The sequence below is a fragment of the Misgurnus anguillicaudatus genome, chromosome 8 (assembly GCF_027580225.2).
Source record: "Misgurnus anguillicaudatus chromosome 8, ASM2758022v2, whole genome shotgun sequence".
Classification (NCBI taxonomy): Eukaryota; Metazoa; Chordata; class Actinopteri; order Cypriniformes; family Cobitidae; genus Misgurnus; species Misgurnus anguillicaudatus.
In genome coordinates this window covers 44,963,065-44,975,653 of record NC_073344.2, presented here as the reverse complement: position 1 = coordinate 44,975,653, position 12,589 = coordinate 44,963,065, and the positions used below count along the sequence as shown (strand labels likewise).

General features: G+C 38.6%; 1 protein-coding gene and 1 long non-coding RNA gene across 2 annotated transcripts; one reads left to right on the top strand and one right to left on the bottom strand.

Moving 5' to 3' along the window:
- Positions 1–1,246: 1,246 nt before the first annotated feature.
- Positions 1,247–2,466, top strand: LOC129423572 (uncharacterized). The gene is made up of 2 exons (XM_055179909.2): positions 1,247–1,407; positions 1,581–2,466. The coding sequence occupies exons 1-2, from the start codon at positions 1,319–1,321 to the stop codon at positions 2,272–2,274; spliced, it is 783 nt and encodes a 260-aa protein (XP_055035884.2). The 5' UTR covers positions 1,247–1,318; the 3' UTR covers positions 2,275–2,466.
- Positions 2,467–7,197: 4,731 nt separating this feature from the next.
- LOC141365603 (uncharacterized) lies at positions 7,198–8,707 on the bottom strand. Its single transcript, XR_012370671.1, has 2 exons — positions 8,364–8,707; positions 7,198–8,286 (listed from the first exon to the last, which is right to left on the bottom strand). It is a non-coding gene; the product is annotated as an uncharacterized lncRNA (long non-coding RNA).
- Positions 8,708–12,589: the final 3,882 nt, after the last annotated feature.

Sequence of the window (12,589 nt, the reverse complement as noted above, 5' to 3'; positions counted from 1 at the left end):
AAGCTGTTCATTCGCAGCAACTAACGTTTGTTTGTATTTTTTTGGAATAACAAACAATATTTTAATAGAAGTATATGTTTATTTTTTCAAACATTAAACACAAATATTTACAGAAGAATAGAAGATGCTATATATACAGAAAGTGTGGGTTTAAAGTTGAGCAGAAAATAAACTGTTATAATTTCACAATGTACAGATTATATTTTGGTATTTTAAACATTTTAAGAACATTTTGTCCATGTTTACTTATGGTCTGTTGCTACACCTAGACCATATTGTCTTGCCAGGACACTCTACCTTCAGGTGAGCAGAAAAACGTGCAGAGCTTCTCACGCACATCATAAGCATCTCTGCTTCCTCTATTTCCACCCATATTTCTAACAGGTGGTAGCACCCCCCCTCTTTCTTCAGCCTCATCAAGCCATCTTTGATTTTGTGATGGATTAATGAGAAAATTGTGAAGGATGCATGCAGCAGTCACTATAGAGTCAGCATTTTCTGGCTTGACATTCATCCTCGTATGGAGTACCCTCCACCTGGATGATAGAATGCCAAAAGCACACTCCACAACCATCCTTGCCCTTGACAGTCTGTAATTGAAAATTCTTCTCCATCGTGGAATTCTATTCCCAGGAAAAGGTCTCATTAAATAAGTTTTTAAAGGAAATGCAGCATATCCAATCATGGTGTGTGGCATTGGGCCCTGAACTCCTGATCCTGGCAAAGGGCAGTCTTCAGGGACAGACAAAGTTTTGTCCTCCATTGCTTTTCCGAGAGCAGAACCACTGTACACACCTCCATCACTTGTTCTGCCGAAGTCACCAACCTGAACAAATGTAAACTTGTAGTCTGCATCTGCCAGCGCTAGGAGGACAATAGAAAAGGTCCTCTTATAGTTGAAAAACATGCTTCCAGAATGTGCACGTGACACAATGGTAACATGTTTCCCATCAATAGCTCCTAGGCAGTTTGGGAAATTCCATTTTTCCCAAAAATTTTAGGCAATAGTTTTCCACATTTCCCCTGTTGGTCTAGGGAACTGGGATGCCATCATTTCACTCTCAATGGCTTTGCACGTCATATATACAGACTGAGACACGGTGCTTATCCCTAATCGATACTGGAATGCCAGGCTGGTAAAACTCTCCCCAGTTGCAAGATATCTGTAAAATAAATTAAAAAGTGTCAGTTGTAATATTGTATTATATAAACATAAATAAATATTTATATACATATTTCTTTTTTTACAGTGAATGAATGCAAGCGAAGATGGAAGGTGCTGAGGGATGCTTTTGGTAGACACAGAAAAGGGAAAAAAATGCCCAGTGGTTCTGCTGGAGGCTCAGTAAAAGAATGGAAATATGAAAGGGTTATGTCTTTTCTGTTGCCGTATATGCAGCCTAGAAGGTTAGTATGTTAATATTTTTTACTTATATTTTTACTTACTCTTATTATCCTTGAAAATTTTATTTAGCTTCACCAAATACATATAAACATAAAAACATTTCTTGTCGTGAATGTACAAGTAGACTTGTGTGTTTGTGTGAATATGTTATTAACTTAAATTAATTCAATTATAGTTCCAGAAACACTCTGCAAATTGAGGAGAATGAACCTGTGGACATGTCTGTGGCCGAAGTGGACGTTGATCCAGACCTGGGTAGACCTTACAGCCCCCTTACTCCGATACAGAGGCCAGTAACACCCTGTCAGAGCTCAGAAGACCCCACACAACAGTCTGGCTCCTCCACACCACCAACAACTGGATCAAGAGGTCCCACCCCTATACCTCCCCCTATTCACCCCAGAATACAGGAATTAATAACTGAAGGTCAGCAGCACAGACAGAAGAGAAGAAGAACCAATCAACAAAGTTCCACAGAGCAACAGTTACTAGACATTATTACTCAACCAACAACAACGCCATCACCACACATCCCAAGACAGGAAGATGAGATGTACTATTTTGCACTCAGTTTAGTTCCAAAACTAAACCGGCTGCTTCCAAGGAACCGCACCAGGGCACAAATGCATATTTTAGGTTACCTGGCTGACCTGGAGTTGGAAGATGAAAATCAGAGACAACAAGCCACCCAGGCTCACACTTTGTTTCAAGGTACAGGTAGCCATCCCCCGCAAGGAGCAGCATTTCAGCCTTACCACCCCACACCCACCTATCAGGAACAACAAACCCATCACCCCCACCATGCAACACAACACCCAACAACATCTAGCACACCAGAACATTCTGCCAGTTACTATCAGCAACTGTAGTGATTTATATTATCTGGAGTTTATTTAATTTAATTGTGTGGTTTGGAAAATTATATTTTCTTATGTAAATAGTTGTTTGATTTAAATTATTATTGTTACTGTTTATTATTAAAGTATTGTTTTACTTTTAATTAGTATAATGTTAAAGCTGGCATGTTAATAACAGTTAAGGTTAAAATAATAGTTTCTGCATGTCTGTTCTGATGTGAAAGAAATGTAGAAAATAAATCTTTTTTAGTTGAATAACCAAAGTCTCAGGTATAATTAATGTTACAAAGTAGTAAACAGTGTACATTTAAATGTACACAAATATGCAAATTTGTCAATACACACACACACACACACAAATGATTTTTTTAGAATGGTATTCATTAAAAACCTTACCGTATTGTAACAGCAAGACGTTGCTTAGGTTCTATGGACCTCCGGTAGTTAGTTGTTTGCCTCGTAAGTTTGGCTCCGATTAGGGAGAGAATATGATCCAACTGCTCTGCACTCATTCTGAAGTACTTCAGGTGGCGATCACTGTCGAGCCGCAATTCAGACACAAGATGGAAATAAGCACCATATTCTCTCCTGCGAAGGTTTGCTGGGTGAACCCATAATCTGCGTCTCGTCTTCCTTCTCAACCTTCGTAGTAACATGTACAGCGCAATTGCCTTTCTTCTATCTACAACTGGGACTACACGGAAACAAAGATAAAAACATACTTTTGTAAATAAAACTGACTGACATAATCGCCATATCAAATACAGTTGTATTAATGTATAAAATAAAGAATAAACTTACCCATTCTGAAAAAAGCTGTGTGTTAGCTGCGTGCTGCAAACGCTACCGGTGTGAAAGAAAAATGGCTGCGAGCAGCAAACGCTCTGCTCACGCGCTGCTCACGCTCTGCTCACGCGCTGCTCACGCTACGCTCACGCGCTGCTACGCATGCGGTGTGAAACCGGCGTTACTTTCACAACTTTTTGTTGTTTTATAATAAAAATGCTAACAAAGCTTATTACATTGCAAACTAAACATAAAAACAGCGAGTCCTACCCTTTAAGAACGCAAAATGGATTTATTTTCCGGTGTAATGAAAAAATATGTCTGTTGTCAGCGTGCTCTCACGTGTACTCCACAACGGAAGTGCTTGTCCGCAAAACACGAGCAAGTGCGAATTTCATTCGATTTGTTTATTTGCACTTACTTTATTATTCCATATTTTATAATTGTTACGTAGCATTTAGCCCAAGATAACAAAAATACGTAAAATGCATAAGTTAATTTGTATGAATGAAAGAATTACAAATGCCAAATTAAACCTTGATAAACATTATTTACATTATTATGTCTATGTATATCCGTGTGAGAAATGTGGAAAGTTGTACAGTGAATTATTACTCAAACTTTGTCTGCCAATTTTGCTGGTGTACACCAAGATCAAAGGATTTTAATTAAATAAAAAATAAGATTTTATTTAAATCCTATCTGTTCCTTAAATTTGAGATTGTATTTAGCTACAGGTGCAGAAAATATAATATATAAGCCTAATAAAGTAATGAAGTGTCCCCACTACAATACAAACAAAAATACGCATATTTACTTGGGAGATTTAAAACAGGGGCCTATTCCATGAAGGTAGCTGAACAAACTCGCAGTTACAGGATTGGTTTTGAGTTGACAAAACCAAACCGATGCAATCAGTCTTTATTGGTCCCATGAAACAGCTTATCAACTTTCTCTGTCAACTCAGGCTTAGATCTTTAGGCTATGATTACTCCACCCACGCATGCACATAAAAGAGTGACGTCGGCACCAAACAACCAATCGGAATAGAAAATAGAGAGAGCACATACGAGCAGTGTATTTTATTAGCGGAGGAGCATGAGCTAATTATACAAAATTATGAAGATTATAAAAATGTATTTCAAGAGCGAAATAATACTGCCTCTGCTCTTTTAATATAACATGTACATTAAAGAGCCAGTAAGATGACAATTTTAAGCATCCTATCACTGTTTATAAGTCCCGGACAACAGGTTTAAATGCATGCAAGGTCAAAAAAAACTGTAATTTTCTCAAAATATAAATTTAAAATTACCCCATTTCTCAGAGATCCCCAAACGATTCGTGTGAAGCCGTTCAACGGCCCAGTCTGCCTAAACCCCACCTTTCAGTAGCCTACTCCGCTCTGATTGGTAAACTGACAGAGTGTCTTTGCACAGATCACAGATCAGTCGCGCAGACCACAGATCAGTGGCACAGACCAACAATAGTGCAACATGTATTGACCTCGTGCTAACATGATTTACTGAGAAGACATTGTCAACATCAATACACATCATTCATCATTAATCCAAGCAATAAAAACGACGATTGAAATTAACATTTTACACTCATTTAAGCATTTATGTAAACTAACCGGGTCATAACAAAACGGTAAGGGAGCATGCGTTAGCCGTTTCCTAATGTGACTCTCTGACAGTAAATGTACAGTTTAAACAAAGACATCATTCATCATTAATCCAAGCAATACAAACGACGATCGAAACTAACAATTTTACACTCATTTAAGCATTTATGTAAACTAACCGGGTCATTGCAAAACCGCTTGCTATAGTGACTCTGACAGTATATAAGTTAGAGTTTAAACAACGATATCATTCATCATTAATCCAAGCAATGAAAACGACTATGGACATTAATGTAGACATCTTAATGTAGGCTTTCTTACAGTGCGAGGACCACCTTGCGCATGGTTCGACAAACCGTGTTTTCCCCACTGACCGCATAAGTATGTACCACTTGCAAAAAAGCACAACGCAATACACATCATTTATGGTACAGTAAGGGCACGGATTCAACGTGATACATTTCTTATGTGAGGCTAGAAGTTTGCAAAGATAAGAGATTCCTTCCGTGGAAAATAGACTATTTTATAAAAGTAACTGGGCAAGGGAAAACTAAAAACTCTCTCTACGAAATGCTCTTCTAACAATTTGCGCGGAGACCCCTGAGACTTCTTTCTGCTTTGGATGTTTAAGAAAGACCCTCACCCTCCTTTTCTTTTTGTTTTTCTTAGTTTTTTCCCCCTCTTTTTTTTCTTTAAATGCGGTATCAACACGGAAAATAGTGATTGTTAAATGCCTTAATTTTTGTATTTGAATGTTCAATAAAAAAATACAAATAAATAAAATTTACGCGGAGACGCTAGTAGTTACGTCACCTATATATTTCTTTGCTCGCAGCTGATTGGTCAAACTGCAGTCTCAGATCTCGAATCCAGAACATAACCTGCCCCGGGGCAGGTTAGCCGTGCAGCGTAAGATACCATGGCGACGAACAACGATTAAAGCCGCGCAACTTTCATGGTACCTAAAACCCAGGGTTGCTGCAAACTAATCTTAAACTTACCTGGCTATCCACTTAAACCGGCTTCATGGTATAGGCCCCAGGTCACCGTGCATGGTATAAAATTAGTCAATAAGTGAATATTTTCACATAATTACTAAATCTGAGTCTAAAGTAAGGTAAGAGTGACACTAGCAGGGAACCGCACTACACATCAATAATGTGACCATATTTTCTGAAAACCATAAGTTAATTATGTGCATGCCAGAAAAGGAATCGTTACCAACCTTGACAATTGTGGAATTTGATGTTGTTTAAATGTATTCTACTAATCATATCATTATAATTCAGCTTATGTGTGCCTTTACAAAATTGATTCCTGTGCTGAAAATATGAGGGCTGTCTGTGTGTGTGTAGAAGCTGCAAGGTCGTGGTTTCGGTTGAGCGTAGGACCGACCTTGCAGCTGCTGGTGATAGCCAAAATAAGAACAAGGCTGAAGGAGAAAAACACACAGACAAAGAAATGCATGCTTTTGATATTAATTCACTAACAATCATTAATTTCCAGATTATTACATATAGAAGTGTTTGGATTTATAAAATTAAATTTTGTCATGAATATTAATGTATTAAAATATATAAATGTTTGTGCCTTTGTGCCCATAATTAATGTGGAAGATTGCCCTGTAATAAGACATTGCCATATAAGGATGAAATGCTTTAGGGCACAAGGTGTTCTGTATGTTTGTGTGGTATATACCCCCACAGGCTGAAACTGGGTGTGGTGATGGAGTCAGATCAAGGAGGGAAAGCAGCCGTTGTGGATGGAGAATTCTAAGAAAAAGATCGACGTCACATACACTATAAATAATTGTTTCCCTAAATGCTGGGGGTTGGTTGCTTGCCAAATGTGGCTTTGAAACAACCCAGCGCGCTATAAAACTTTTTCATATCTGATCAATAAATAGCTTATTTTTTTAATACCATGTCTTTCCTCTAATTATGAACATGCAATGGACGCCTTAAAAGTCCAACACTACTTATTAGATTTGGAATGTGAATATACTGTGGTCATTCATAAGACAATGGAGCATATCAACGTTTAAATGCTCTCAAGCTTGTTTCTGTTTAACATAAGCAATACACTAGCTGAAGGAAGTACAGATACATCAAGCATAATATTTACAGCTGAGTCCACGGTTTTCAATTTCCATCTGGTTCACTATATTATTTCCTGCAGTACATTAGTAGTGTGTATATGCATAACCTTCATAAAGCATTTTTAAATGTACAGACATTTTCTACACATTGGCGAGTTTCTACATTGTAAACGTCAAAGTGAGTGAATGTGTGATGGGACCAAATCGAGCGTTTCTAAAAATGCCATAGTCAACTGAATCACTTCAAACAGGAGTTTACCTCACAATGATGTAAAGCATTTCCGTCAACACCACATGCCCAACGTATTGCCAGTGAATGCTGCAAAACGAAGACAATTAATGTATGATTTTATGTACTGAATCTTGGTTTTAACCCAAACACTTCAACAAAATGACTCTCACAAAAACACTACAACAAAAAATGTATGTAAACAAAACCGTTTTATTTGCCTTAAAATAAGACGTGAACAAACCACAATGCGTTGTGCACACCACACTTGCTTCAAAAGGGATCGCCATACATTACATGTAAAAAAGAGAACACCACACATGAGATATGAAACAACACTTCACATCTGCAAAAAGTGAAACACACCACACACTTAACACGACACACCAGGAACCACGACCCTTCCCATTAAAGGCCAAACTGGTGCAAAAAAACCTCCAACCCCCATTTCTGTCAAGAAACCCACAAAACCACCGCAGTTTTCACGTCTGTTGTGCACACAGTTTCCACACAACGTTGAAAAACAAATGAACATGCACTTTCAAAAAATACAAAGTAACGTCAAAAGAAAACAATCCGCATACAAACTGTCCATCTTCAGCATTTACGCGACGCTCTGCGCCGCAGACGCGCTGGATTCACCGGAAACCCGTGCCAAACCAATAATGTTTTTGTGATGAACTCGGAGCTTGAATTGAGCCGTTAACATCAAGTGTTCCTCCAAATCCTGACGATCTGCAAGGAAGTTGAGAAGGCTCTCCTTTGTCAGGTACGTCTTGATAACAGAATTTGTGATGTTCATCTCTTCTCCGAATCCCGTCACGTAAACAGACGCCGTCACTGTGGCCTGAAAGCTTGAAGTGTTTTTGAGCTTGTTGCACAGGAGGCACCTGTGAAACCTGCTCTTGCCATCAAACGCCTCCTGCCATGCCTGGCATCTTGAGCACCTATGCGTGATCTTCACTTCAGCTGCAGAAATGTCAGTCACAAATGTGGCAACTTCTTCCTCGTCTGCAACAGAATCTATGACGGACTTCAAACCCGGCACATGGTCGATCTGTGTAATCTCGGTGCCTTTCCTCCAAACTCCCTAGTGCTGAGGTTGGTGAGCCTATAAAAAGACCCACGCACAACTCGGTCTAGCTGCGCCTCCCACAGCTGCAGTTTAATGAAACCGCTGGCGTCCTCAACGAAGCAAGCCTGCGTTTCTGCAAACACGCCGTTCACTTCCACGGTTTCCATCTCCTCCGAAACGTGCACAACTTGGACTTCCATGACTGCCACCTACAAGAACACATAAAACAGTGTCAGCGTACCATCACAAAGCCATTAACATCAAACACACACACAGTTCTCCTTACATGTTGTCGTGGAGCCATTGCCTCAACGTCTGCAACGCTTAGCTTGGACTTCTCCGGAGGCCGCTTATTTGGAAACGGCAGTGATGTCAACACAGCCACCTCAGTCGTCCTTCCACACTGCACGTTAAAGTTGCAGCCATCTGAACCTAGAAATGCAAACAATTCAGTCACTTTCCATACATTGACATTTGGTCATTAAACAAACATTTCCACCTGCTCACAGCAGACACCAAAGGCAATCCATTTAAGAAAACGAAACAAGTGACACGAACTCTATGAGCAAATCTAATGCCATTCACAAACTGATGTAGAATAACGTCAAAAAAGAAATGGCATCACACACAACCAGCGTTATTCACTCGCCTATGGCCAAATTCATGTAGGGACACATACAAGACGTGCAAATGTTTCAAAGCTACGTTCCTGACACACGCACACGATGGATGCCCCTAATGGATACCAAGACTTCTTTTAACCAAGAAAACGCTGTGGTTATCCAGTGAGAACAACAAACAGAACTAACAAATCTGAATTTAATATTATGTTACAAATAACGTAACCTGGCTTGATAGATTATTGCTGAGGGTGCAAAGTTACGAGCTTAATTTAACAACACTTTACAAAGACGGAGTTTGCCGTAACGGCATTTGCCGTTATCCGGTTCATTTTCCACAGATAAAATAAATTTTCTCCGTTTCGCTTTCCGTGTGTGTCTCGTGTAGCTTTATTAACAAATAAACTAGGCTATATAAGAAAGCTAACAAATCTCTCATGATGCACGCTGATGCTGCGGCGAAGCACATCTAACACCTGAGCCAGTGTGTTAGGGGAGAGACCCCTCTGCCCCACCAAATTCTCAAGTTTTTGCTAGCAGTTCAATGTTACCTATTATTCATAACTGACCAGCACAAATATAAATTATAACAATTTATAAAGTCTGATAAAAGACAAACAAATGTATCCAAATTAAATAAATTGTTCTACATATAAAAAAATACAAATGTATCAAATTAAAATGAAATCTGTATTATATACAGTAGGATTGCAGCACTTGCCATCAGCGTGTATTTTAAAGGGATACTTCACCGATTTAGCATTCAGCTTTGTATCTGTAGAAACCCGGCAGTATTACTGAATGACCATGTTTCCCTCCCTCATTTCCCCCTGAGAGGAGAGATATCTGCATTTTGGTTCTGCAAAAAAGTCCTCCGATGATGTAATATGACGATTTTTGCATCATCGGAGGACTTTTTTGCAGAACCAAAATGCAGATATCTCTCCTCTCAGGGGGAAATGATGGAGGGAAACATGGTCATTCAGTAATACTGCCGGGTTTCTACAGATACAAAGCTGAATGCTAAATCGGTGAAGTATCCCTTTAAGCTGTGTTCAAGAGAGAGATAAGGTTACATGTTCAGTACTACATGGCATTAATAATGAAATACATCTCTGCTCCTTTCATTAATTTCTGGAAGCCTCTACGTTAGTTTCAGGTAAGCTAAAGCTTCTGATTGCAAAGTAGTAGTTGGAGAGATTTTTAATAAATTAAGCATAATTTAACACGTATTTGGCTATATTCAAGAAACCTGCGTTATTTACAGCATTTATCGGATCTTTCTGTTCTAACTTTCACTTTGTGCGTCCACGCGCCGTGCATCCACGTGATTGACATCAGAGGAGCGCGATAAAAACTTAAGACAGCTAAACTCGTCCATTAATTGCATATTGCAGGAAAAGTTATAAGTCTCCTAGAGATACAAGGTGTGAGTGTGTAAACTGACTGAAATGCGTGTATCTCACAGTGAATGCATGAGACCCTGCGAATGTACTGTTGTTTCTCCACGATTAACTTGTCCTTTACAGACATTGCAGCTTGCAATCTTAATGTCCTGCGCACAGATTTCGAAATGCTTTTACACAAAAGACATGTTTGCGAATGATAAAAATGTAGTCTGTGCACGCGGGTGCACTTCCGGAAAAAACGACCGAAAAAATATAAAAAACGGCCGGTTGCCGATCGCACAAAAACCGTCCGGTTCTGATCTCTGGCCGGTCAACCGGTGCATCCCTACATAAAATCTACATTTAATTGACACATGCATAACATGAATGATATAATATTGTTTAGAACCATGTTCACATAACGTAAAATTCACTTTAAAACATAGAACTCAATATAAAGGAATAGTCTACTCATTTTCAATATTGAAATATGTTATTACCTTGGCTAAGAATTGTTGGTGCATCCCTCTGTCGTCTGTGTGCGTGCACGTGGGCGCTGGAGCGCGCTGCGACGCTTCGATAGCATTTGGCTTGGCCCCAATCATTCAATGGTACCATTTAGAGATAAAGTTATAAGTGACCAAATACATCAACGTTTTTCCTATTTAAGACGAGTAGTTATACGAGCAAGTTTGGTGGTACAAAATAAAACGTAGCGCTTTTCTAAGCGGATTTAAAAGAGGAACTATATTTTATGGCGTGGTGGCACTTTTGGGAGTACTTCGACTCGGTGCAGTAACACCCTCCCTCTCCCATTATGAGAGTGAGAAGGGGAGCGGACTTTTCAGGCGAGTCGAAGTACTCCCAAAAGTGCTATTACGCCATAAAATATAGTTCCTCTTTTAAATCCGCTTAGAAAAGCGCTTCATTTTATTTTGTACCACCAAACTTGCGCGTATAACTACTCGTCTTAAATAGGAAAAACGTTGATGTGTTTGGTCACTTCTAACTTTATCTCTAAATGGTAGCATTGAATGAAAGGGGCTAAGCTAAATGCTATCGAAGCGTCGCAGCGCGCTCCAGCGCTTACGTGCACGCACACAGATGATAGAGGGATGTATCAACAATTCTTATTTAATGTAATAACATATTTTAATATTGAAAATGAGTAGACTATTCCTTAAAGTGGATTAATATATTTGTGGGGCATTGCCCACCTGCCCATATACTGTAGACACGCCTCTCCTGGGTAATTATAAGTTGTTTTATAATTTTCCATTTTTAAACATTGTTCTAGATGGCATCAAGATAACTTAGCCTACAGTTTATTTACATTATGCTTTGCCCACCCTGTTTTATAAAAGCCCAACCATTTGAACATTTTTGGCCTCGCCACAGACATTATGTGTTTATTAGGGGTGTGACAAGATCTCGCGAGATTAAATGTGTGAAATGCTGGCCGTTTCTCACATAAAAGACTGCATCCTTTGGAGGTCGCATTTTTAAACTGCATTTACTTCATAAATACTTTCTTATTAGAGAATATTAACAATTATAAAGTTTACTAATTATTTAGTTAATCGCAACTTGTAATATGCTCACGCCTTGTAAATGTAAAGCTCAGTGCCCGGTTGCATGAAAGTCCTTAAGCTAAGAAATCCCTTAAATATAAGGTTAAGGGTGCCCTTAACTCATTCACCGCCAGCCTTTTTGAGAAAAGTTACCCACCTGCATTTTTGTGATTTTAACAAAATTTTCACAAAATTCCTTGCAGGAAAAATTATCTTCTATAAACATACAAATTATATCAAATTAAAGAACACACCCTCTGCTTTCAAACAAACAATAAACAAACAAACAAAATGGGGAAAAAACGTTTCATTATATATCTACTTTTTCTACTTAATTTAACCACTGAAATATGGATATTTCTCTTCAAAAATATAACATTTTGAGAAAAAAGCTTAAAAAATTGCGTTTTTGTAAAGGAATTTATGTTAGAGATCAGACTCAGAATGACTATCAAACATAAAGGGAGTTAAAATAAATCATTAAATCTTTTTAACTTCCGTTTTTGATAAATTCGGTTTGGCGCCATCCGGTGGATAAAAGCGGTATTACACTTTCACTTTAAAAATTCGTCCAGAAAGGCATATTTATTAGTTAAATATGAACTCATAAATGACGAGATAACTCGTCAATGGCGGTGAATGAGTTAATAAAAATGGGTTGCAAGAAAAACCCTTAAGTGAACCTTAAGGCTGTCAATAAGTATTTACCCTTAAATGCTAAAGTATTACCTTAAGTTCTGCTATGCGTTGCAACAAAGTCCTTAAGTCCAATTTTCCCTTAAAAACTTAAGGGACTATAACAGGTCCCTTAACGTCACATGCGATGGCTGATTGTATGGTTATTTAAGAAAATGAAGTACCAACACGCATTTCTAACGATCGAAATAATCCCAAGAGAAAAGTGATGCGCATTTATTAGGAGAATAGCGGTTT

What these genes read in the sequence shown, in the direction of transcription:
- LOC129423572 (XM_055179909.2), top strand. Translation starts at nt 1,319, where the DNA reads ATGCCCAGTGGTTCTGCTGGAGGCTCAGTAAAAGAATGGAAATATGAA. An exon ending in CCGTATATGCAGCCTAGAAG is followed by an intron (nt 1,408 to 1,580) that starts GTTAGTATGTTA and finishes ATTCAATTATAG; the next exon opens with TTCCAGAAACACTCTGCAAA.